At 45.8% G+C, this 26,918-nt stretch overlaps 2 protein-coding genes across 2 annotated transcripts in view; one reads left to right on the top strand and one right to left on the bottom strand.

The window, feature by feature from the left end:
- ADAP1 (ArfGAP with dual PH domains 1) overlaps positions 1 to 14,544 on the top strand; it is a 61,686-nt gene extending 47,142 nt beyond the window's left edge. Inside the window, exons 6-11 of the mRNA XM_054080438.1 lie at positions 1,415 to 1,561; positions 7,120 to 7,203; positions 9,332 to 9,394; positions 9,775 to 9,846; positions 10,155 to 10,383; positions 10,799 to 14,544. Of these exons, the coding sequence (XP_053936413.1) occupies positions 1,415 to 1,561; positions 7,120 to 7,203; positions 9,332 to 9,394; positions 9,775 to 9,846; positions 10,155 to 10,383; positions 10,799 to 10,827 (624 nt within the window). The 3' untranslated portion in view covers positions 10,828 to 14,544. The remainder of the gene's footprint in view (positions 1 to 1,414; positions 1,562 to 7,119; positions 7,204 to 9,331; positions 9,395 to 9,774; positions 9,847 to 10,154; positions 10,384 to 10,798) is intronic.
- Positions 13,427 to 25,565, bottom strand: GET4 (guided entry of tail-anchored proteins factor 4). The gene is made up of 9 exons (XM_054080439.1): positions 25,402 to 25,565; positions 21,589 to 21,667; positions 21,189 to 21,270; positions 20,073 to 20,222; positions 18,315 to 18,453; positions 16,262 to 16,402; positions 16,104 to 16,179; positions 15,856 to 15,928; positions 13,427 to 14,711 (listed from the first exon to the last, which is right to left on the bottom strand). The coding sequence occupies exons 1-9, from the start codon at positions 25,557 to 25,559 to the stop codon at positions 14,623 to 14,625; spliced, it is 987 nt and encodes a 328-aa protein (XP_053936414.1). The 5' UTR covers positions 25,560 to 25,565; the 3' UTR covers positions 13,427 to 14,622.
- Positions 25,566 to 26,918: the final 1,353 nt, after the last annotated feature.

Raw genomic sequence — 26,918 nt, forward strand, 5'->3', positions numbered from 1 at the left:
CCAAGCCACCAGCCTGTTTGCTCCAGTAGCTGATGCAGTCACGGTGTCACGATGAGCCACACTGTGCAGAGGAGGGGAACATCCAGCCACGCTTCTCCGCTCCTGCCAGCCAGCTTTGATAGTGCAATCTTCTCCTTCAGCTTGGTGTGATGCAATTGCATCTTGTGGGCAGGAGAGAGCCCGTCATTACCAAGGGTTAAGTGAAAGTCTCCCCCATTCAGTTGCTATTGACTGCTCTGATAGTTTAAAGCTGCTTTGCTTTCTTGTTGACCATAGCTGTGGTGGGAACGGTGCTGTCTTCATGCATCCTCTTTGCTGGGATTTCCCCATTGTGGCCACTGACAGCAGCTGTGTGTCCGTGGCATGTCCCCAAGTTCCCAAAGCAGTGCTCCACCAGCTCAGGGACTTCCATGTGGTGCTGGGGACCATGGCATCACTGCATGACCTTCTGCTGGCTCCCGACTGTGCCCTGATGTGCTACTAAAGCATAACTTTTATTTTTTGGGATGTTTTAGTCACACTTGTTGCTCACTTTTCAGTGCAGTCCTGAAAGGGTGGTAAATTTCTGGATACGTTTTGTAGGAGGACAAACCATGCTACGAAGTTCAAGTGACCTGTCAGAGAGGGTGCAGGTGGGACGGGTGCCTGGGAGGGCCTGATCCAGGCTCACGGTTGGCCTAACCCACTCAAGAGGTGGGGCTTTAAGGTATATATTTGTCTCTCTGGAAAGAAAGTTCCGAGTTAGGAGGGCAAATGGAGGAGCAGAGTTGGAAGCCAGGGGCTAACGTGAGACAATGGGACTGGTGGGAATGTGGGCATGGTGCCCCCTGCCAGCCGAGCACGCAGATCTGATGTCACTAAGGGGGATAATCTTCCATCTTCTTGGGCAAGGATGAACTGGCTGTGAGTGCTTGAGATGCCTAAAGCATACCGGTCTGTTAGTTAGCAGTCTGGGGTTTTTTTCTGTCTGACCTAACGGTTTGCTGCTTTCTTTGATAGTAAATGCCTGGTTCCTTATCCTTAGGTGAAGAGGCTGATCTAGGAATCATGAGACAGTTGAACAGAGGCTGGGGCAGGAGGCGTGGTGAAGATGCTTGTCTCCATAATGCAACATCCTATCATGACATCTGGCCAGCCTGTCTTGCTTCTGGGCTGAAACCTTTCACCCCTTGAACTCTGCTGAATGTTGCAGAAGAGCAGAGCTTTCTCCCAGGCTGGCAGAAAGCACTCTTTGCCACCCAAGCAAAGTCTGTCATATCTCATCACCAGGAGTTTTGTGGGCTGGGAGTTGTTTGGTTTTTGTTTTCTTTTTTTACTTAATGGCTTCAATCAGGAGATTTTTCTGACCTAGCAAACTGCTTTCTGGTTTGAAAGCCAATTCTCAGGTGTTTGCTCACTCAACTGTGTTTTCCAGGCAAAAGAACCCAAAGCAATTATGAAGATTGAACATCTAAATGCAACTTTTCAGCCTGCAAAAATCGGGAACCCACACGGACTGCAGATCACTTACTTGAAGGACAATAGCACACGGAACATCTTTGTCTATCACGAAGATGGCAAGGTAAGAGCACGGAGGTAAAATGACGGTTTGTGTTGTAGTCCTGGGGATTGATGCTGTTCAGAGCCAGCCTGTGGCACACCACGTTCTACGTGAGTTGGGAATCGCTGGGGAGATGTGAGAGGGGTGGGGATATCGGATGCACAACCAGCTTTGAGTGTGTTTGTCATGTCCTTACAAGCAGGAAGGTTGCAAACCGTGTCTTCTAATTAGCAAGATGCAGATAGAAGGAATTGCTGCTCCTCTGCTTGCAACTGGATGTAGGAGCAGAGGCGTTTTTAAGGCAGTCTCCTTAGTGCCCAGAGAAGGAGACGAGATGAACAGAGCGATGAAAAGTGAGGGAACCAGATTTAAGGGCTTGTAAAAAGGGAGTGAACTGGATTGTGGAACTGAGGAACTAGTGGTTTCTCTGCCTGTCTTGTACTTTAAAAAATGCAAATCTGCATGTCTGTATTGAAATAAATCCCCTTGCTCCGGTACCCTCATGCCTCTGATGGGAGATGTGAAGGGGAGGAGGGTTCATGGGTCTGGGGCTGTCATTCACACAACAAGGACAGCAGGATGCTCAGAGGCCAGTGAGAGGAATCCGAGCCCTCCTGGAGGCTGTCGGAGAAATCCCAGCCTGGAGGGCCGCTGTGAACAGCACCAGTCGCCACACTGCCCCGTGGACTGTTGTCCATGCAGGGGATGATCCAGGCCAGTTTGCAGTGGATGCCATCTCACACCTATATTTTGATCTCTTTCCTCCTGTCCTCTCTTCCTCAAATATTTGGGCCTCCCCATCAAATATCCACAGCCCGTGAGAGGCCACGAAGTCAGGATCTAAAGTTGTCGTGTTCACATTGCGTGTACTTTCCTCTGGCTGTTACAAGTGTCTTCAGCCTTTGATGTTACGTCCTGTTCAGTGCCCTGTCTGTCAGAGAGGCTTTCTGGGGGCAATCCTTCGTGCACGAACACAGCAGGGATTTTCAGGATTGTCTCGGTACACAGCCCGCTCCCAGCTGTTCAGTCGGGCACAGTGAGCCAGGCGGCTCTGCCAGGGATAAGCTCCTAGCAGAGTTGCTTCTCTTCAGACTGTGTAGGCCAATAAAGCCACCAAAACCCAAGATACTCTTCATTTCCAGGTGAGCAAAGCTGATCTCCCCTCTGCTGCCGATCTGGCTCCAGGTGCCGTGGCGCCTGTTGTGCTCTCAGGGCTGTGCTGCAGAGGCTGGATGCTATTCCTGTGTAGTGCAGGCACTTCTGGCAAGGTGAAATTGGTGTTGTGTTGAGTTGGGTTAATTAGTGGACTTTGCCTGGTTTTGTATATGCACAGAAAAGTGCATATAATGCGAATGCATGCACAGGCATGTATGTGTTGAATAGACATACGCGTAAGAGGTGAACATGCGCCTGTGCTGCTGTATACAGCCGTATAAAGGAAGTCTCTCTCTGTCTCTCTCCTTTCCCCTGTGTACATGTTTGTCTATAAAAACAAAGCAATGACAACCACTTAAAACAAGGCAGGTCTTGCCGCCTGGTGGGAAACGGCACAGTGTTGTCCTGCCTGCGTGCCTTTTGCTTGCTGGAGACACAGTAATTTATTAGCTGGGCCACACCTCTCCAGCCCTATGCCCCCACTCAGCCTCCCCAGCTTTTCACACCCTGCAGTGCTGTGGGAGTCTTGCTCCATGCCTTTGAGGGTCGGAGGGAGCTGCTCCAGCAGTGCTGCTTCTGGAATTACCTTCCCTTCCATCCGCTCTGCCTGATGGGGTGTGCGAGTCCCGCGGCACAGATTAGGCACCACTTGTCACCAGGTGCTGCTTTAGCACAGCAAAGTGTCACCGAGTCGCTGTCATCTACCTCCCTAGTGACAATTTAAAGCAAAATAAGAGGAAGAAGCTCTTTCCTGTGAAAGCTTCATCGTACTGTTGTGCCTGTGGTTTGCTCGGCTTTATTGGTCTGCTCAGCCCGGCTGAGAGGAGCGGAGTCAGGAGTTTACTGGATATTTGGTTTGGGGGCTTAAAATGCTGATCTTTCTGCTGGAGGCTCGTGGAAGGAGCAGTCTGTTGGATCTGACGCGGTTGCTTTTGCCTTCCTGTCGATGGCTTGGCAGGCCATGCTCTGATGCCGTCTGATAACTCCCAGATTGAATTTCTTTTGACTTCCCTGAAATTTGTCTGCCCCTTCAGCGGAGTGAGGGCTGCAGGAAGATCACACACCCTGGAATAAGCTACCACCCTTTGGGAATGAAGGCAGCCCTGGGACTCACCTGCAGTCTCTTGCTGCCCTTTGCTCCCTCCCATACTCCCCCAGCAGCTCCAGGATGTCCCCTTGCGCCCCAGAGGTGCTGCCTTTCCCCTGTCTGAAGTGTTTGAGCCTGGTTTAGGCTCTTGTCTCATATTCCTGAGGTTTGATCCTCTCGCCGATCTGGCTGGCCTCCAACCAGGGCAGATTCAGGGGTGTTTTTCCATTGAGGAGCTCAGCAGTAGCCCAGAGCATCACATGCTGCTTTCCACTTGTCTCTTCTGCAACAATACCTCAGAAGAAAGTGGGCTCATGTCTCAGATGGAATAATCCCATGTGTGCTCCTAAAACTGCTGAGAGAGCCCTGGCGTCTTTTGCTGGAGTAGAGCATCCAAAGGGATAAAAGACAAATGGACTAAAAAGGTCACTGTTCTGCTGCCGCAGAGATTCATGGGACCGGACAGCATCGTGCCGGAGATGTAGTTCCATCACGACCTCACTCTGTCAGGTCCTCAGTGTATCCTGATGGTAAATGAGACTGAAACCAGCCTCAGCGCCCTGCTCGGAACGGGCATAGCTGGGTGCTCCCGTGGTGTGGGTGTCTGATAGGAGGGGCAGGATCTGCGTGGTTTGGGCTGTGACCATTTTACCATAGAATCACTTGGTTGGAAAGGACCCACTGGGTCATCGAGTCCAACCATTCCTAACAATCCCTAAGCCATGGCCCTCAGCACCTCATCATTTTAAAGGACTTTCCTCCGGTTCCTTGTTATCGCTCACCCCGGCCGTGCTGCGGCAGCTGGGCTGAGGCATCCCTTGGAGCTCCAGACTGATCCTTGGCGTGCGGCAATTCCAGCCCTCTTGCCAAGGCTGGAGACAGCCTTTACCCGCTCCCCAATCTCCATCTGGGCGTGGGAGGTCGGGAAGTGGATTTCTCCCCTCTCTGAGCTCCTCTCCGTGGCTGAAGCTCCATCTGCAGGACTCCTGGCAGCCTCAGCAGGAGCAGCGTGGGTAGCTGCCGTGTTCTGCTGCATCCTCGGTGTTACCATTGCCCTTAGCGCGCTCAGAGGTGGGATGAATCTCCACGAAAGGCCATTCTTTAGGGTGCAAACCAAGACCTTTGGGTCTTCTCTGGACAAATTAGCAAAACTCTCTTCCCCAGTGCTCTTCCTTTCCTGAGCCACACCAGGAGCTTTCAGGATGGAAAGAGGGTGGTATGAGGGGATCGATCAGACGCAAGAGGAGTTGTAGCAGAGGGGCTCGTTGCTTGACCCCCAGAGGTTCATAAGCAGGAGATACGGTGAGAAGTTGCATTTTTATCTAGGTTTGTCGGTCTGAGACTGCCGTGGCAGTGTGGATGGCTGTGGTGCAGGACAGAGACTGGAGGAACACGGGGTGGCTTGTGGAGGGTGAGTCTGCGGTGGCACTGTAAGCAGACCAGGAGGAAGTTGGGAGCCTGGAAAAGCAATTTGCAAAGGTGCAGGCATTAGTTAATTTTCTGTGCTTGCTCTGAGACATAAATCAGTGAAAAGAATCTCTGCAAACAAACTAATAAGGCTACGCCTTCCCATCTGAAAACACTGAGCAGTTTAATGTTGGTTTAATACATCAGATATGATCTCCTCGCTCTGTCTGTGGTGGTGTTTATAATGATACCCACAGAAATTTTTTTAGCAACTGAACCTTCTGGCTTTGCGTGTGCAGGTACAGGTTTGCAGATGGAAAGGTGGTGGTGCCCCTTCCTCCAGGAGTGGATGATCAATACTTTGAGAAGCAATCAACTGTTGGACATCAGTGAGGGTCTGAGCCTCTGTCTTTCTGCAGGGTTAAACCCTATCTCACATCACAAATGAGGAAGAGACGTGCAGATATTATATAGCCATCCAGCTGACTGCACAAAAGATCAATATTTTAACATTACAGCTTCTTTTTCATTACCTGGTTTGGTCATCATTAACTTCAGGAGCCAATTCTTCTTCCTGATCCTCTTTGTGCTGCTATCTGGGGTCTGCTTAGCTGCTTAGGGTAGGAAAGCAAGTGGTAAGTAAGTAGAACCTCAGACAAGTAGGTCAGAGTTTTCCAAGACAATGTTTGTTGATGTCCTGTTGTGTTTTGGGTTTTTTTCCCCTTCAACAGTGAAGTAAATTAACGAGTCAAAGCAAAGCATTTGGACATTTAGAGGGTAGCTATTATTCAACTCCTTAAAACTGAGATCTTCAAAATTACATGTAAGAGCCTTTCCCTTCCTCCCCCATCAGTCATTTTTAAAGCGTTAAAAACTTTAAATCTTTCTGAAGGCCAACTTCTACTTTGATATGGTCTTTCCTACACTATAACAACCTCACCTGAAAGCTTGACAGTGCTTATTTTAGGATCAAGTCTGGCTCATTGAACCTGTCCCTGATGTGTGAAGCTTCACATGTGTTAATGACAGTTGGATAGTTCGTCATCCGTCTCCTCGCAGCTCAGCATCCCTTCGGAAGTGCTTTTCCTCTGCTCATACCTTTAGACCACAAAGTAATGTTTGAGAGATCCTTGTGTGGATCACTTAAAATTAATGTGGCATTTCTCGGTGAAACCTCCAAAAAAAAATACCCAGTGCTGTATAAACTCTGTGGGTCTCACAAGAGACGAATGAATAGAAGAGTTTAAAAACAAAGAAGTTATAAACCAGCTATTTCAGAAAAAAAAAACCACCAGAAAAACAGAGAGAGTTTTCTGCCGAGGAAAAGAATAAGCGCCAGAGCATCTGAGAATTGAGCTGGGACTTCAGTATCGTTGTGCTTGTCCCTAGAGGACTCGTGGCTGTGACTGGTTGGCTGGAGTACAAATATAAAGAGGTATTTAGCCACTCTTTTAGCGAAACACTGGAATATGTTGATAAGGCCTCAAAATCTGTGTGGGATTCAGGCGTTCCTGGTGTGTTTGGGGCTGCTGGAGGGAGCAGGCAGGCAGGGGCTGGTGGTTGTTGAGCTGTATTTGCACCCCGCTAGCACGACCCGACACTGGGCTTGGTTTGGTATCACCAAGGCTGATTTGATGCAGGCTTTGCCATTCAGAGATGTGCTGAAATCCTTTTCTCTGCAGAAACCCTTTGGTGCTCCCCTGGGGGGACTGCAGAGCTCTGTGCATGTCTTGAAGCCTGAGACAGCAGCTGGGTGTGCCCCATCCTTCACCCATTTGCTGCTCTCTTTTATGTCTTTATTTTATGGGGTTTTTAGGACTGCTGATAAACTGCACTCTGTCACTTGGGACAAAGCGATGGGAGAAGTGGAACAGATGTTATTTTAGGTGCAGGCTATGTTACTCACTATGCTTTTCTTTCTCCTTCTTAGGAAATAGTGGATTGGTTCAACGCCATCCGGGCAGCACGTTTTCATTACTTACAAGTGGCATTCCCTGGAGCCAGCGATGCTGATGTGAGTTTTCCTGCAGGTTTTTTATTTTTTTTTAATCTCTTGCTCGTTTTTAGCATCATGTTAACAAGCTGGAAGGCTTGGAGAGTGCTCCATCCTTCAGAGCATTTTATGATTACTGGGCTGAAATTATTGTGATGGGCTGTAGGGCCCACGTGCAGCACCTGTTACCAACATCCTGCCTTGGAAACCATGTGCGTGCACACACGTTCACACCCAAAATGAGTCGTTCGTATGAATAACTCCAGTGCTGTCAAGCTTACAGAAGCCGTGTCTTTCTTGAGGATTGTTTCTATAATATCAAAAGCTGAAACAAAGGCTGGAAGGTAGAAAAGATGAAGACAAAAGAGTGTCAGTGCTGTCTCCCAGCCTCTGGGTTGGGTTCTGGTGTGCAGGTCAATGCAGACTGTCTTATGAATATCTGCCTTGTATTTTCTGGGAGCTAGGGCTGCTAATTGCATTATCTTTTTGCTAATATAATACCAGAGGATGTATTACTGCAAGCTGACCGTAAGTACTTTGTGTTGCAGTTGCTGTGTAGCGTCACTGGCTCCTGGACTTTTTGTTGCTGTTATTTAGTCCGTTAACTCCTTAACTGCTTAGGTTTTGAAATCTAATTGTGTTACCTGCTTTCTGTTAATTATCTGGGAGGGATCCAGTGATGGTCTGGGGCTGGGCTGGAGGGTGGCTCTGTCTCGCAGCTGCCTGAGCACCCCAAGGACCCACTGGAGCCAAAGCCTTTATGTTGGACCTATATACCAATATCGGCTGCTCCAGCTCATCCTAATCCCTGGGGAGAATGAGAGGACGAGAAAGAACGCTCCCATGGCTGGTGATCCCAGGCATTGGGACTTCAAATTGTTTTCTGATAAGAAGTTAAACTGGGCAAAACTAGAAAAACAGAATATAAGAACAGCCTCGTTAGCTGGCTATAGTACAATCCCTGTGCAGCCTGTATTTTCCCTGATTGTTTCTCTTCCTCTCCATATCCTCTTGAAGTTGGTTGGCACATCTAAATCGAAGTGCCTCAAAGAACCTCGCGGTCCTTAATAGAGTTTCTGGTAATTCAGCAGTTGGTGAGGTTTATATATTCATCCCATGCAGTTTCAGTGGGACATAACCATATTTTTGCTCATCATCCCCTTCTCATCAATTATTCTCTGGGGGAAACAGAGGAGTGCTATGTTTAGGGAAGTTGAATTTACAACCTTGAAATACTGAACAACCCCTCATAGTGCTGAGCTTGGGGACACCTCCGTGGAGACTAGGTCTGTGTCTGTGAGGTAGCTCCATCCTGGATGTTGCCATCATTGGCATCTAATTTACACTTCCTTTACCCTGTCAGAGGGATGAAAAGGCATTAAATTCAAACAGGAGCCAGGTTAAATGCAGTAGAGAGGTATAAATTGCTCACACCTCCCTAAAGATGCTTAGGCTGTCTCTGCAGGTCCTGAGGAGGGAGGGTCTCCAAAGGATGCTTTGGGGACGCAGCTCCAGGCTGCCTTGTGGTGGAACCTCTCTGACCCAAGGGCAGTGAGCAAATTGCTTAAGCAAAGCATCCTCAGCCCTGTCCCAGGAGTCAAACCCTGGGGCTGTGAATGCTGCAGAGTCCTGGGTTTGGTGATACTCATCATCTTTCGAGAGTATTTCAGAGGCATCTGCAAAGATCTCACAGCTACTGCCTTGTCTTCACTAAGCAGCATTAAAAATATCCCTGGCTCTGGGAGTGCTGTCAGCAGTATCTGCTAGGAGGGGGAGTGCACAGGCGGGGTGTGTTAAAGGGGGTTTACAGGCAAATTTAACGCTTGCGTGAGGAGCTCCCACTGTGTCTGGGGAGGAGATTCATTGCCAGAGCTGACCGATAAAGTGGGAACTGGCCCAGGAGCTTCTGCTGGAAGCTGTTGGCTTTGCTGGTGAAGCATTCAAAGATACTTTGTGATTCTCACCTCTCCTCAGGGCTTTGGAGAAGTGGGACTGAAGCTTTCAGCCAGGGCCATCAGGTGGGCTCGGGGCCAGGGCAAGGCTCAGTGTGGGCTTTCTTTCCAGTGATCCCTCAGTCCTGTCCTGGTGATGCCACAGCGCTCTCCATCTGACATTGTTCTCTCTCTTCTCTCTTCCTCGGTCGCCCCAGCTGGTGCCAAAGCTTTCTAGAAACTACCTGAAGGAAGGGTACATGGAGAAAACTGGGCCAAAGGTAGGACATGAAATGTTTCTGTAATCTCTGTAAACACGAGCCTCGTTCTGTGTGGGGTTGAGAAGGTCTGCTGGGGGCATAAACTCGCCCTTGCTGGAAAGTTGAAGCCGTGATTCTTTGAATTTACTACTCCCACTTGGAAGCAAATGTTAAAAAATGCAGAACTGCTTCACACCAATCATTCCATCTCCCTTCTCACTGTGAGCCCACCTAGTGCAGCTTGCCTGGACCGTTCTGTGCTGCCTGGTGGTGGCCCAGGAGCTCCCCAGCAACCCCAGCCCACTGCGCTCCTCTGAGTGCCTCGATCCTCCTGGGTGGTGCCTGGTAGGCAAAGAGCTGTGCTGCTTTGGTGTGTAATTGGGCATCTTTTGACTCTTCAGCAAACAGAGGGATTCAAGAAGCGATGGTTCACCATGGATGACAGACGGCTCATGTATTTCAAAGATCCCCTGGTAAGATGAAGGTGCTTGGGCTGCATCTTGGGAATTATCTGCAATAGTAGTACTAATAGTAATAATCAGCAGGGAAGCTCAGGCTGTTGGGAGAAGGAAGAGGTCACTGCTGGGTGGATTTGCCCGATGTCCACTATGCAGTAGCCCTATGCAGAGATACTCATCAGAAGTGCTCTGGAAACCCTGTGCACCAGCTGCAGATTTTTCTGCATCTGGATTTTGGATACCCAGTGTTGCGGCTGGTACTGCCTGGGATGCAGAGCTCCCCTTCGCAGTCCTGCCTGCCTGACTGCTCTGCTGTCTCCTAGGATGCCTTTGCTAGAGGGGAAGTTTTTATTGGGAGCAAAGAAAACAGCTACAAGGTCCTGGAAGGGCTCCCACCATCCACGCAGGGAAACCACTGGCAGCACGGAATAACTATCGTCACCCCAGATCGGAAATTCCTTTTTGCCTGCGAGACGGAGGACGACCAGCTGGAGTGGATTACGACTTTTCAGAAAGTTATAAGCCGGCCGATGCTGCCTCAGGAATACGCAGGTGTGTTTGCTGGTGAGGGCTGGAGGACAGCCTCAGCCTCTCTATTTTCCTGTGTGTTAAAAGACAGGGTGGATGGGAGAAGGGTCAGGGATGCAACGGCATCGCTCCCTCCTGTGTGGGGTGAGCCAGGGAACCCTTCCCCACCTGGGGGAGGATGCAAAGTTTGTACGAGCAGAGGGGCTCCCACTGGGAGGAGAAAGATGGTGTCCTCCCCTCTTCATCACCTCTAGTGTGATGTCCATGCTGTTAGGTGGACATCCCTTAGGAGGTTTGGTCACTCTGTTCTAAGGATAATGGACCCCAAGGAGCATCTCCAAGACAAGGACCATGTGCAGAGCGGGCTTGTGCCAAGCTGTCGCCACCTGCCAGTGCTTGTCCTGTTTTCAACTTTATTTTCTTTGTTTTTTTCTTTCAGTGGAAGCCCATTTCAAACATAAACCTTAGCTGGGACTGGCTGGGCAGACCTGAGGAGTGAGCTTCTGTTTACAACACAACGTGGTTTTATTTGAAATGTTAAAAATAATAGTAATAACAATAATAATACTACTACTTCCCTTTCCCCTCATCGTTCACTTGATCATGTTGGAAACCAAGAAGGGCGGCAGTGAAATGTTGGAGATGATGGTGATCCAACCCGAAACTGGGCTCTGTGGCTATTCCATGGGATGTGATGCTGGGACAGGTGGTCCCCACGATCCCCTCACCCCTCCACCCACCAGAAGGGCTGTCCCAGACTCTTGGTGGTGCGTCTCCAGGGGGGGCTTTTCCCCACAAGCTGGTCCCTGCAGGCTGGGACTGTGCTGCCCCAGGGCACTGCTTCTCTCTCAGCCCTGGGCACTGAGCAGCGATGTCCTCGCAGGATGTGACACTAACTTTGAACCACCTGAAACGGGACTGCGAAATGGCTGAGCCTTCCAATGGCGTAAATCACCTCACCCAGGGAGCGGGGGAGATGCTGTACGCAGGCTAGGATCAACAGGACTTAGAAATCAGCATCGTCCGCCTCGTTATCTGCTTAACGAAGGGCAGGGAGGAGGGTTGCCAGGGTGGGCAGGAGGGAAAGGCGTCACTGAGCCACAAGGCAATGTTGTGGGAGCGAAGCTTCTGGGGTCAGGGCCCATGCACCGTCACCACCCCCCTGCACGCCTGCTCCCCGGGTCCCCTTTTTGTGGCTCGGAAGGGTTTGCCCCGATTCGGGAGCCCAGGGTTGGGGGGAGCTTGAGCTTTAGGTGCAGTGTTGCTGATGGGCACCACGCAGCCCAGCCCAGCCAGCGCATCCCTCCAGCCCCTGGCACGGTGCTGCTTCAGACTGGTGGTTGCACTTCTTTTTTTTTTCTTTTTTCCCCCCCAATAATTCTCTTAAAAAATTCTCTTTTTTTGATTATTTTTTTTCCTGCCAGGAAAAAAAAAAAAAAAAAAAAGAAAAAAAAAAAAGCTGCTTGAAGTGACGTTTCAGCGCTGTGTTGAGCACTGTAATTCCTGCAGTTGGGGCGGGCGGGCTGGGACCTGCACACCACGTGCTGGATTTTTACCCCAAAATGAAATTCCCAGCCTCTGCTGAAGTGCCAGCCCCGGCCACTGACCCGTCCGACACGTTCCTTACGTTGGTGTGTGTAACTGAGAGCATCTCATCGGCTGTACGCATTCGTTCTGTCACTGGTAAGACAACTGTGGTACTAAATGTCATTCGAACCAATAAATTATTATGCCAGAGACGTGGCCGTGTCGTGCTGGGGCGGGGTGGTAAAAACGACGCGTGAAACCGAGAAGGGGACAGTTTGAGGAGTGTGGGACACCCACAAAACCATCTGCCCCCCTGGAAAGCTGCAGTGACACATGTCTGTAGCAGCTAAAGAACAGTTCACCTACACCACACCCACATTCACGTATAGTATAGAACACACTGCATGTTCTGCCTCTTTGTGTATGTGTGCATTGTATAATATTGTATATATTTTTATATCCAATACTTACGTATGCACAAACACACACAGAAGGTAAATATTCCTTAGGAATCTAGAAATAAATTCTATGAACGCTGTTGAATATTCAGGCACAACTCTGAACTGTGTAGTAGATATAGTATACCCTTAGGCGTGTATGAGCTGAATATTGTTCATATGAACACGTGTGTGTCTGCAGCCATCATTAGAAATACGTAAGCTAAAAGGTATTTCATAGACATGTCTGCATAGGTAGAGGTTTTTTTCTAATTGCAAATTTATAAAATATTTAATTATATATTATAGACACGTGCATACTTTTTATATCAGTATAAAGAATATAATTTATAAATATATTACAAATTTAAGGGAAATATATTGCATATAAACATATATCCACATGCCGAAGTATATGCATAACTATATAGTTATAATTATTTATAAATATACTTTACACACACGCTGTCACTCATGCACACTTAAAAACCCAGGCATGTCAGAAGAAGGGAGAGGACAGGCTGCGTTAGTTGTGTTTAGAGCTATCTATAAAGATTTTTTGTGTGTATAATTAACAACAATATAATTAATATTATAAATTATAAGTCATACAATTATTTTAAACATTCTTACATACACAGAAGGCTCTTTATGTGTGTGTGTACATACACACACACACATATTCTGTATATACCACTCATTATTTTGTATCTGGGTTCGGTGCTGCCCGTGGCTCCGCCTGTATATGGGACACAGGGAGGGCCGTTGCTGCTGGACACCTATAACACCTTCAGCTGCCCCCCCCCCCCCCCACAGGCGCATTCGGAAGCGATGTGGCTCTTACCTGCTGTCAGCATCCCACATCATTTATTAAACGTCTACAGCATCATCCCAGGTAGCAGGTTCTTCCCTGAACTTGCTGCCAGTCAAAGCCGTCCCCACTGCCCCAGACATAAACTCTGCCTTTAATTCAGAGAGAGCACTGGGTGACCCGTCGAAATGCAAAAGGGGAAAAAAATAGCAAGGAAAGTAAGCAGTCTACTCACAAAACCCTTAGAAAGCAGCAATATTGCACATCCTGGTATAAAGTGTTTATTTGAGACTTCACAATTAACACAAAGTCTTCCTTTCAATGCCTTTTCTTTTTTTCATACAGTCAATAGATTTGTATTAATCCCTCCCTCCCCATGCACGATTGCTGTTTATTAATCTAAGCCTTTTTATTTTCATCGTGAAAAAATAAAGCGTTTCCCCATCATTTCATCTGTTACCACTGACATCCGCAGTGCTGTTTTAAAGAGGAGATGTAGAATGGCTATGCCTACCACTGGGGTTGAAGTTACTCCATGATTTATTCTTTTTTACGGAAAGTGTTAAATGAATCAATCACCCAAGAAAAATAAATATATCATAAAGAACCAAAAGTTCTGCAGTATCCCTTTTCTTTACATACAGCTGCAGTTCAAACACATACGCTGCTCACGGCAAATCATTTCATTCATTATAATGCCGTCACCTTTATGTATGGTTGTGAACTTACACTGAAAAAGAATCTGTTCCAAAGGAGTAGAGCCATAAGCCAAATTTTTATACCTAGGCAAGAGAGATCCACAGGGGAGCCAATTACCTGTTTTCCAAGAGCAATTCAATCTTGTGCTTTTCAGGAAGTATCGGCTGAACACATGCATGGGCTCAGCCCGAGCCAGACCTAAAGTGGCGTGAAAGGCAGTATGAATAGCGTGCATTTTACTCACGGCAGTGGAATTGAGTTCTTGGTATCAATGTCTCTTGGATGTGCATCTCAAATTATGCTGCTTGGCTCGTCTCGCAGGACTTTTGGCACCAGCCTCACAAATAAGTTATTCAATTGATCACCCTGCCTTTCGAGATCGTCCTTGGAGGTGGCAGAGGTCAAGGAGGCTTTCTCGTAACAAAGATGATATTGGGTAGACCGTGAAGCACAAGACCCATATTACTTACGCTTTACTGAATTACTGTGCAAAAGGGAACACTGCATCAGAAACGCAGAAGACTATTTTAATCAAAGTCACGAGCCACTGTATCAGAAACCTGCTAACAATTGCTCTGATTGGTTCATTTGGCTACTTTTTGTTGGTTTCTTTCGTTTTTTACATAAATAATATAGACCAAACATTATAAACATTTCAGCAACCATTTCTAAAAGACCAGAGGAGCCCTTTTAGGCACACCAAGAAACAACTGCAGGATTCAAATTCCAGAACTGTCTTTGGAGTCGGTCAAATCATCAAGTTTACACGGCACCCAATGACAACAACATTCAGTCGAGCTCGATAGGACTGCTATCTTCCTGACCTTCTTCTGTGTCATCATCTTCTCCAGTTCCCATCAGACTGTTCAGAAGATTTCCTAGAATAAAATACAAGACAGTCAAATATATTCCTAGTTTTACATTCTCATGTCGAAAAATTAAACTATTCTCCTATCAACCTGCCAGGGTGCAGATTTCAACAATGAAAAAAACTTTTCTTTTTGAAGTAAGAGAGTCTCAGCAAGACATTAGTATTCCCACACTGGTTTCCATTAAGAATATATTGATTCGGAAAGCTGTATTTTGATACAGCTGTTTCTTCTCTAAGACTACACTTGAAAAACCCCACTAAAGTCATGTACTTATGTACTACAGTTGCAGCATGAGAGGAAAGAAAAGACTCAACCAAGTGAGGAAAGACATACTTCAGACATGAAACTGTCAAAAACCAGCAATGGTCTGCATCATGCTACAAAGAATTTTTTCAAGGCATTTCTGCCTTCTCCCTGCTTTATTCAATCTAAAGATGTTTGAATTGCTGAAACGCTGTTTCGTATGGGATCTCTGATGCTCATGTTTTTCATCAAACCTCAAGTATGAGTGCATTGACATCTGCAGGTAAAGCTTTAATTCGGTTTACAAGCAGAGAAGCTTAGTACTCAAGAAAATCATCCAACTTCACACAAAACATTCAATTTTACACAATTTTACAAATACTTGGAGTTCAACAAATTGAAACCCAGTTCAATTTGCCCACATCTTATTCAAAAGCCAGGAAATGAGGGCTGAATTTCTCCATTCCCTTTAATTTCTTGTGGAAGGACAGTATTAATTTCAGAACTTCCACTTTGGGAACATTCATTTTATATCAGGACTGGTTAGGTCTCTACCAACGTCCCAGACTTGACTTAAAATCAGCACTTAAGTCTGAAGAAATTAGGCTTTAACACAAATAAGATTTTTCTTTATATTTGGAAGTTAAACCATAATGAAAAAAATAACTAGTAGTGTCATTGACATGCTTCTCCCCTTCTCAGAGATGAAAAGTCTACTAGCTTCACCAAATTAATTTCACATTCAACCAATTCGTGTTGTATCCTACAGCAGTGACTTCCTACAGGCTATGAAAAAACTAATATATTCGTTAAAAAAAATTATCCTTTTCCAGCACAGCCATTTTATAAAACCCACTGCTCTGAAAAGACTGTTATATCTATAAGCAATCATTGGTATAAGCCTTACCTAGCAATCCTCCGTAGGACGATGTCTGCTTGGGCGGAACACCAAAGAAAAGCTGTCCTATTCTATCTAGGTACTGAAAAGGCACAAGATGAAGAATGTCAGCTACTTTGTTTAGAAATACTATGGGCAGCAGCCACACCACACAAGCTATATCAATACCTCCTATCTCCAAGTCACAAAGGAGACAATCAGCTATTATTTAACAAATTTTGTAGGTTAAATCTTGTTTACAACTATGAGTAACTCACCTCATTATACATGGGATCTCTTTTCAGTGAAGGCTGATACTGTTCACACAATACTGTAAATACTGTTAGTTTTCCTCTGGAAAGGAAAAAACCAAAAATGTAATCTCAATAACTACTGAAATGGAAACCAAGAACAACATGAGAAAAATCAGACATACCCATCAACTGCTAATAACAGAAACCAGATGAAGTTTAGCAGTGGTTGAACAAAGGGTGGACCCTTTTCTATTGAAGGATGTTTCTGTGTGTACGTAGTAAAAACAACTGATGCACTTGTCTTATTTTTTAAGCAGAGAAATCTGCAAAAGGAAACAGAATAGGGCAGGTTAAGAAAAAAGGCAGAGAAGTAGTTTTACATGCAGAAAGGAAAAGAGAAGCCAAAAGCTCAACAATCTCTACTTCACTTGTGTATAGAAATCATCTCAGGCTTAAAATGATGACAAAGGTAGAGATGTACACCTTTGGTAACGGTTTGGCTATCAACCAAGGAAGGGAAAAATCACTACTAGAATACAATGTGGAATAAGTGGCTTGGGAGGGAGAATTGACAATAAATATTAATAGAATGAGTTTAACCAAGATCCAAGCACATTGTATACATGACAGTTACTAAAAGAAGGCATCAACTAAACCAAAATGTGAAAAGACAGGCCACTGCACAATTCGAATTAAATATGATATTGCATTTACTGGCCCAGAGTTTACTATGCTAAGGTAAAAACTGAATTAAAGATCTCTCTCCTAGCCCTATCCAATCCTAAATACATGTCCTTTCATTATGTATCTGTCAGTGTCCAGAGACTCTGTCATTCTGTTAGTGCTACCTCAAAATAACACGGCATTAGGACCACTAATAAGTTTGACACACATCTAAGTGTCTCATAATAAAGCTACACTCTGAGCTCCCAAGCCATTTGTCACCAGTTAACAGATCGATTTTCCAAACTGATCGAAACTTTGTTCAGGTCCAGTTAATTTAACTGGCAATCTCTGCAAGTCCCACAGGCCTAACCGGAGACTTTATCTGGGACAAATGCTGTCAGCAAGCTCTGGGAAGGCTGTTATAAGCAGTCTCGTTTTCAGTCGCAGGCTGCCCTCCAATCCTGTCTCCTCAGATGTGCAAGGGCATTGGGCTCTTTTGCCTTACTGCTGAGCAAGGAGCTGCAATTATTTTCATTAGAATATAAACTGCTATGTAAGAGGATTTAGTTCAGTACTTGAGCTAAAGGCCAGTAAAGGATGTAGTGGCAGTGCTGTATAAATAACAGAAAAAAATAATCTCTTAACTTCTCCATAGAATTTCCAACGCTCCAGAATAAAATTCTATAAAATCATTTAAGAGTCCTGCATATACTGAATTTCCATAAAGGATTTTTTTTCTGTTCAAAATCACTGCAATCTATATCAACCAGCTATGGAAAGCAGGACAAATCTGACATGACAGCTCACTGCTGCCAAAAGACAGACAGACTTGCTCTCACCCCCTCCCTCTCTCCCAACACCTACTCTCTCCTGATTCCCTGCTGCAGAGTCCTATCTCCACCTCCTCCTCAGACTCCTCCATGAGCTGCTTTCCTTGACTGAAGAAAGCCATCAGCTGATTAAACACAGTCAAATTGGCTTTGTCAACCTTAATCGTACATGAGCTCTGCAAAGGCACATAATAGCTTGCATTCTCATCCCCTACAAAAAATAAATGCCTAAAGTAAATGAAAGCCACCAGCAACTCTGTCTAACCAAGAACTATTTGCACTGCTGATCACAGACCAGGGTAACCCAGGACGTCTCTTAGGACGACAAGACTGAGAGCAAGTACCATGCTAAAGGTAAATATAGAGCCTGCTTAGGTCTAGTCTTGGTAAGAACATCAAGGTAAGCCCTAACTAGACATAAAGTGGTGTTAACAAAGCTAAGAATTGTGCTTTCAGGGTCAAACAGATTACATTAATTCTTCAGGCAATTAACATGATTTCAGGTTTCAACTTTAATATGTTATTTCTCTTTTCTCTCCCCAATGTGACCAATCCAACACACAGTTTTGAGATGGTTTTCTCCTGTTTTTACCACACGAAGTGAGTTTTAGAAGCTCTGGCCAGTTTCACACTTTCTTTTGAAAAAGATGCATGGTTAACCTACAGCTATCATGATTAAATTAGATTGGCCTCAAACACAGTGTCAAAACTGTAAAAAAAAAATAAAATTAACACCTACTGTAGTACTGCCTGTGCTACAAACATGTCCACCTCACTGCGATATCCCCTGGATGAGGAGTATTCTACTAGCATATTTGCACATCCTTCACCATCTGTGGAGTGCAAGAAGTGATACCGAGATTCACTATAGTTTTGCTCTATAAAAGGAAAAAAGAAAATGGCTTTTAAGAAATCAGTTCATCAAATCTGAACATAAAACCAAATTTGTTAGGCTTGTACACTACAGCTGGTAGAACAAGAGCTACACCCAAGGTATATAAACAATTAGCAAAAAGAGAGTGGGCTTTTTCCTTTATAAGTTCAAATTTGTAATGGAAGATAATAAATATGCTATCCTAAATACAACCGAACAACTGCTATTAAATACTGTTTACCCAATGCCACCACACAACATGGCTACCATTGGGACAAAGAGCTTGAGCCATGATCATATCATTTTGTCCAACAGTATGCTGACGGTTGACGCGGTGCCGTCAGCACAACAGAGTTCCATATTAGATTATGCACCAAACAGCACCTTCAACGTCCTTCTTTCTAACTGCACAGAAAGAAGGCATTTCCTATTTTTAGCTTAGCCCACTCTCGCAATCAAAATTAAAAGTGCTCCCATATGCTGAACGGAACAGCGATTACACAGAAAAAAAGGTGTAAGAAATGACAATGATTTGTTAGAGCTTAACTTGAAGCAAACCATCATGCAAAATGACTGCAATGACAAATCAAAACTGGAAAGCTGCTGTTCTTTGGGATTTATGGGCATTGTTTTAAAAACCTGAGCTTTTTCTAATGAAACTCTCAAAAACCACAGTCTTAAGAAAATGCAAGCATTTTGCTCTTCACAACAATGCTGAGCAGACAGCTACAAAATGAGAATCTTTCTTTCAGAATACAACCATTTCTTATCCTGATTGTACCTCAGCTTCTAACTTAAATGCTCTGAGGAACAACCGCCCTTTCTGGTTGGCAGCAGCCATTGAGCTAATTTAAAGTCCCACGAGAACAGCCATGGAATTGCACGTGGCAATGAGCTGGAATGTTGACCAGGTCAGGATTGCTATATGAAACCACTATCATCACTTTGCAGCTACTGAAAAAATTAAAACAAGCAAGCAATCATCTTGCAGTTATTAATTCATGAGAAACCACAGAAGAGATGGCACTTATTCAACTGTTCTCAATCACCTCTGTATGTTTTGAACATACGACTTTAGTGACTATCACTCAAAATTGAAGTAATTATTTAGTGCAATTTTATCTTGCATCCCATTACAAGTGATAAAATCCCAAATAAACCAAAGGCGACAGCATTAATTTTGGAATAAGCATGTTGGTCAACATCTCAAAAAGTACCAAATTACAGATCCAAAGACTGTTTGGGATGCTAGGTGATATATTTCAATCTTTCTCATGTTTACTGTGGATTTTAAAACAAAACAATAGAACAGCTTTGCTCCCTCCAAATTTTCCTTCTAATGACTCATGAAACTACCTCCATGTCTAAAGGGTCAACCTTCTGTTTCTAGAGAGCTTCACAGCAGCTGTGTTTTGGGTTTTGCACTAATATAGAGGTATATCCCTAAGTGGGTTTCTTTTGTTAGTAACGTTAAGCTGATGTTATTGCAAAAATCAAGTAATAGCAGAAATCAATTATTTCCTTCTCAGCTTCTTTAGATTATTTCCAGAGTAGATCCCTTATAATATCATACTTCCCGCATTTTCAAAACAAAACACAGAAGAGTAAGTTGTTTTTTCTTACCTTTCCACAGGGTAATAGCTAGTAACTGGTGTAGTTTTGGATGTCCAAGCTTTCCTGATCCCCCGCTAGACCATTTTAGTGCTCTGGATACAAAAGCCACTCTTTCTGGAGAATTTGGATCCATTAGACTAAACAATTTAGCCAAGTTTTCTAGAAGCAATAAGATTGACATATATTTAGTGTTAATAGAAACAGGATGACCCGCTGATTCCAGTGCTTCTTTAAGACAAGGCACCTAAGTTACACTGCCATTGTGTTTCTAAGCTCCCTTAACGGCCTTCATAAGATACCTTACAAGAGAGTGACTTTGAACTTGAGCCATTTCTCATACATTGAATCAATCTCTGCATCTACCAGACAGCAACATTCATAGGATCCCGCTCAGCCAAACGCTGTGCCTCACAGCCAGCTGGTGACAGCTTCCCTGCCTCATGGGGTGGGGCAGTATATCCCAGAGAACCATGCAGTTCCAAAGCAGAATAAAGACTGCAGGTTGTGGGACTGCTTTCCATTCACAGGGAAGCTGTGAGAGACAGAGGGATGTAGTTCAGAAAAGCACCACCAGAAGTCACAGACGGGATGCAAGATGTCAGAGCTGATCTAAGCAAACACAGAACAGACTCTGTCTGACTGTCTCAAGCCATAGGCTGTTATGGGAGCGGTTCGCCCATGCTGCAGCAACAGTCTGGCCATACAGCTCCAAAGAAGGTCTCCCTGAATTGTCTGCTTACCAAATTTCTGTCAGACATGAAAATTTCCTTGTGAACAGCTGAATCACAAATAACGTGCATGCTACACACTGTTAGAGTGGGAAACCACAACTCAACGAAGCCCTGGGGACATCAGCGACTGTGCACACAACACATTACTGCTGTATCGATGAAAGGTCAATGCCACAAGATAGCAATGTTTGTCCTAAGCATGCCCACAAAATTATCTGAACTCTATTATTCTCTAATGAAAGTTTTCTCACAGTCCATTCCTATGATGAAGGTAATCCTTAGCAATATGGGAAGGCATGCAAAAGGATTTCAGGTTTCAAGATTGTTAACAATAGTCACTGTGAAGTGAAAGCACGTCTAAACACCACTGAATCGAGAGCCATGGTCACCTCACCTAAAAGGTCTTCTGCTACTTTTGCATCCGATTTCTCCAAAGACTCCAAAACCAGCATGGACAGATCAGCAGCACTGTTTTGCTACAAAACAGACACATACTGGTAATGGTGAATAGATCAGTACACAAAAGAAAACATCAACTAGAACTTTGTCAGAGGCAGGTTTGATACTTAAGCAAAACAAGTCGTTACAATTGTTGTTTGAATGCTCACAAACAGTTCTGCTTTATGCTCCAGTTTGGCATAGTCCTTTGTGGAGAAAGGCTCAACAAAGAGACAGAACAAAAGATTACAAAGCAACTACCCCAAACATTTACCATCCAGAATTCACCATTTGCCCCTCAAAATCTTGGAACAATAACCACCTTGCAAACCACACACACAAACCCAGCAACTCACCTGATTATGACTGAAGAACAGCAAAGCCCCTGAATACATGAGTTCTCGTGCTTCTGCATGTTTTCCTTGTGACATATACCTGAAAACAATACCAAAGCCTTGATAAAGATTACCACTAATCAAGCTGCGTATGCTTAAAGTTACTCCCACTTAAAGGATTAAAGAGCAATAAAATTTAAATTAAGGCAATAAGGGATTTATTTTTAAATCAGGTTAGTTTCATTAATGATGTAACTTTAACTGCAAACTACAATCTGTTTCTGCTCCAGACTTGATGGAAAACAAGCAAAGAGTATAAGAAGGAAAACTCAAAGCTTGAAATCTGATATGGGCTGAGGAAAAGAAAACAATCCCAGGAGTTCACCTGAGTAAAAGATGCCAATGCACTGAACTACACCACTCAGACTGTCACATCAGATTTTACCAAACCCAAAGCCATCACAATGAGACAGGTTTTGGAATACACTCTGGGCAGCTTGCACACCGAGCACCACCCAAGTGACTCCAGCTCTCTCCTCACCCATGTCTCCTTTCCTGGTGTAAGTCTCTCTGACTATTAGTGCATTCTGACAGGGGACATCAGCCCTCTGCTAAACCAATGCAGCTTGTCTCTGGTGGACTCTTGCAAGACAAGCGCAGCCAGCAAGATACACCATGCTGGACTATACAAAGTCACCAATTCATAAAATAAACAAGTCTGGTCTCTCAAATACAATGCTTCAAAACACACCTGCTGCAGCTTGCATCTTCCTCACTTAAGAGTTAACCATGAAACAAAGAATAGAAGAACTTGTTCCCACTGGTTACGTCAAGAGCAGGAGCATCTTACCATGGTGCTGTGACTGCACCATGCACATCACCACTATCAGTAACCAAAGGTCTCGGATAGTCACAAACACCGCATTCCCACTTAAGGCGTGGCACTGGGTACAACTAGGTACAGTTCCCAATTTCCATTTCTCTTAACTGCTTCTCAAAGAATCTGTTTTCTGAGTAGTTAATAACAGCAGCCAATTTACTCATATCAAAAAGATAAGCTGCTTTAGTGTCTGCAATATTCATTTTGTCCTGTACAACTTGCGGTCGTGCTGTGCCCCCATTTCACCCCTCTCTGTTCTCAGCAGTCAGGGCAGACTCTCTTCTCCTGCGGCTGCAAGGACACCCGATGCACGAGCATCCCCGCACGCTAACAGAGAGGGGTCGGTGGCTCTGGGAGACAGTCGCAGTGATGGTGGGACAGTATGGGCAGGGGAGGGGTCACAGTAACCACAGGGAAAATGAGCAACAGCGGATCCCAAAAGCTCTTGTGCTGCAGGTGAGATTCCCATCACACGTGGCAGTCCCAGGGACAGGTCCTACTGGTAAAATCAGATCAGACAACAAGCATGGGAGGAGCTACAGTCTTCCCATCCTGCCCACAGTCTTCCAAAAAGTCCCAAGGTCTTTAATCCAAAACAGTGGGGTTTTTTTGTTTTTTTCTTTTTTAATAAGTATCCCCAACAATTCAGACTGGCAAGCACCATAGCAAATACTCCATACATCAGTCAAACGGGGTGGCAGCTCCAACACTTTTAGACTTGGCTTTGGATCTAGGTTTCCTTCTAGGCGTTCAACTGCAAATCTCAGAGTGGATCCACAAATTCTGCTTCCAGTAGACTTCTAAACTCCTAATTTGGGAGCTTCTAATCTGGAATTATTATAGCAGATACTAAAAGATGCTGAAAACAGCTTTACAATATAAAATACCTTTAAAAGAGTTGTGGTTTTTTTTCAAGCACTTTTGTTAAAACTGTTTTTTTAAAATAAAAATAAATATTCATTACATTGACCTAAATCGCATTTAGAAGGAGAAATTCTGGAACCCATCATTAATACCAGAAAAAGTACCTCCAAGCATGAGGAAAACAGAAATAAAGTAACAGTGATGTTTAACTTCTAAGTTTGACTCAATCACCAAGTATAAACAGAGAAGAGCTCAATCCAGCCCCCCTGTATCCTAACAACACTAGCACAAGCACACCTGTTCGCAAGAGCACCAGAATCACTGCTCAGGGTCAGGCAGGAACAGCAGTTTTCCACCTGCTCCCTGGATCACAGGGAAGGATAAGAAGTCTACAGGAGGCAGGCTTATGGTAATTTTTCCTCCTCCACTTCTTCCCCTCCTCCACCCTCAAACACAGCTCAGTTGATGACTTCTGAAACCCTGAGTCAGGATTTCAAGTTTAACATGTACCTCATGACAGAGCAGATTCATGTTTTACAGGACGGTGGTGTTAATAACAAGTAAGCACTGGCTATCCCAATTACAATTCTAGAGCTGAGATCATCTCAATCCACTCGAATGTGTCTCTGGGAAACTGTTGATGTATAACATACCAAGGACATAAAAGACTCTCCAGGACTCCTTTTTGGCCTCAGTGACTTTCCAAACACATTTCACAGTTATCTTACATCTTTTTGCCTTGAAGAAAACCCTCTTCCTAGCTATGCAAATGTCACTTTTTCATTAATTGAGCACCTCTTTTCGCTTGCATTTAAAATGGAAAAGGCAGGCTCTTTGATTCCAAATTAATTCAGTGAGGCTTAAGCAAAGTATGTGACTTAATACACTGAGAAGACTGGAGGAGAAGTGACCTGCTGAGCCAAGTTGTCTTTCGCCACCGCAGCCATCACATCACATAATCCTTACTATAAAATAGGCTATGCTTTGTCTTAAATTTAGATTTATTCTCAAATACAATTTAAGACTTAAAGCCTAGACGGTGCCCTCACTGATCCCATCAGATGACTACAGCACAACACAACTGCTTTAGTTTAATAGTGCTTGGAACACAGTGTAAAGCTGTTTAACAAGCACCGGCAGCAGCAGCAAGACTATGCACGAGGAACACTCTTCTCCAGTACTCTACTGCTATTTTTCCGTGGATACCCACAACCCTGTTCCCACTGTAACTTAAACGAGGCCTAAGGACAGGTGACACCCAAGGGAGCTCCCAAGACTTAGAACAAGTTTTCCCACCTATCCTCCCTAGCAGAACCACAAATAAACAAAGCTGGGACCAACCGAGGAAGCCCCTAGAAAGATACTTTGTTCTGTGCCCGTGAAAGCATGGGTTACGTTTTAAGTTTTGATGAGAAAGATGGTGTCCACCGCAAGTTACGGTGTAACACAAAAAAACTAAAAACGTTTGCAATAAAAGTAAGTTACTCGTTACACAGCAGGTTGTAGGGATATTTCTAAAAAACACGCCCAGGCCTGCTCTCCAGTCACTGTCACCTACACAAACGCTAAGCCATCCCGAATCGAACCTAATAAAACTCCCCCGAGGAGGTGACCCTCGCCCTCCCAGAGCTGCCCCTTCCCTAAAGCGGTCCCGGCGGTGACTCTGACCCCGACCCGCGCCTGAGCCATCACCAGCCCAGCCCTCAGAGCCCTGACCCCGCGCCGCGGCCGGGCTGAGCGCCGGGGGCGGCTACAGCAGCGCCTGCTCGGGCGGACGGAGCCCGGGGGGCCCTCGGGGGGACGGAGCCCGGGGACGCACATGGGGGCCCCGCTCGGCCTCCACAGGTCGTGGGGGACAGAGTGAAAGGCCCAAGGGGGGGCCGGGGGGCAGCCCCGCCGCGGGGTTCGGCGGCTCCCACGCCGGCCGGGCCGTGGCGCCCCGCGATCCGCCCCACTCGCGGTCCAACGCGGGCGCGGGCCTCGGGAACGGGCAGGAGCGGCCGCCGATGCGGGGCGGGCGCGGGGCGGGGCGCGGGGAAGGCTCTGGAAGGCCGGGCGGGGGAGGGGCAGGGCGGCGGGCCGGGCCCTACCTGAAGAAGAGCGTCCGGTACATCTGGTGCGCCTCGTAGTAATCGCCCTTCTCGACGCTGGCGCGCAGCTTGCCCTCCACGCGCTGCACGCCGCCGCGGTTCCTGCCGCTGCCCTTCGCGGCCTCCTGCTCCGCCGCCGCCATAATCGCGGCCGCCATCAACGCGGGGGGGGGGAGGGGGAGAGGGCGGGTCCAGCGCAGTCGCAGAGCGCGGCGAACCTCACTGCCCAACTTCCGCCCTTCCGACGGCGGCCGGCGAGGCTCAAGGGGCGCGGCTGCGCGGTGACGTCACAGGGCGCGGCCGGCAGGCTCTGCCCGTGCCCGGGGTGGTGTGTGTAAACAGGAGCGGCGCGGGCGGGGCCGAAACCGGGGCGACGGGAACCCCGGCAGCCTTGGGCCGCGGCCGGGGTGGAGTCCTGCACCCCGGGCACCGGCAGAACGGGGAGAAGCGAGGGGGAAGCGCTGTGGCACCGTGGGAAAACGGGGCTTGAAGAACAAACCCCCCCCCCCAACCAGCCAACAGCTGAAAACCATCTGCCAACTCGAGCCGGGGGGGCTTAGGCCTTCCCAGCGGCAGGAATTCAGGAAAACCTGTCCTGCCTACCGCTGTGGGAACAGGCAGGGAGGGGGGTTTCACGTGGCAGGCTCTGATAGCCTCAGTTATGTAAGCAGGTGATCGTAAATAGAGAAAAGAAGCTTTATTTCTCGTTTCAAATAGTACATGCGCTTTCGAAAAAAAAAATTAAAACTCTTTATTTAAACATTTCAATAGCATCTCATCCGTTTGGAGGCAGCAAAGAACAGACACCTTGAAAAGCATTTACAAAAATACATTGCACAAAGTCCTATCTTGCTTTTTTTTAAAAAATAAATTAGTGTTATTCAAAATATTCCCACCCAGCTACTTAATTTCAATTTATACAGGATAATTCTAACTTTAAATAGTTAACCTAGAAGAGGAAAACATCTGTACATGTGTGATCCAGCTCCGTCAGCTGCGTAGGCTATGGGTTCCATTTCTGGAAGTGAAAAGGAGCTCTTCACATGGAGATGTTTTTTAAAACATTCGAGGACTGTTGTGCAACATACATAGCTCTGCTCAGAACATCAGTTGGCAGTCCCTGGTGTAGCTATAAAATGCATTACAACAGCAAGATAAAAATTGTGCATACATTTCAGGAATCTTTTTCTGAAAGGGCTGCTCAAAGCAGCAGTCCCTAAAGGGGCACCAACTGGTTTTACCTCATTCTACGTGGAAATGTTTCTGAGTGCATCATCTTACACCTGACTAGAAGTTTCTGGGGATGATCTAAAGATTGCCTGTATACAACACGGCAGGACTGAGCAGAAGTCCTCTGGTAAATGCATTCTCACCATACAACATTTACTGAGTGTAACGATGAACCAGCCTAAGGAATTAATGTCCCAAGAGATCGCTTTTGACAAATTAGTATACAGCAATTAAACAATCTTAATGTTTACTAAGCAATTTAGCAGGCTTATCAGCTCTGATCCATT

Source organism: Cuculus canorus, chromosome 15 (genome assembly GCF_017976375.1).
Source record: "Cuculus canorus isolate bCucCan1 chromosome 15, bCucCan1.pri, whole genome shotgun sequence".
NCBI lineage: Eukaryota > Metazoa > Chordata > Aves > Cuculiformes > Cuculidae > Cuculus > Cuculus canorus.

Bases quoted from the DNA above. Each gene is read 5' to 3' on its own strand.
- GET4 (XM_054080439.1), bottom strand. From the start codon at position 25,559: ATGGCGGCCGCGATTATGGCGGCGGCGGAGCAGGAGGCCGCGAAGGGC. The intron at 16,403-18,314 runs GTAGGTGTTAAT...TTCCTTTTGCAG, and splicing joins GTAGCACAGGCAGTACTACA to ATTTCTCTGCTTAAAAAATA. The intron at 16,180-16,261 runs GTATGTCTGATT...TTTCCTTTCCAG, and splicing joins CTGTTATTAGCAGTTGATGG to AGGAAAACTAACAGTATTTA.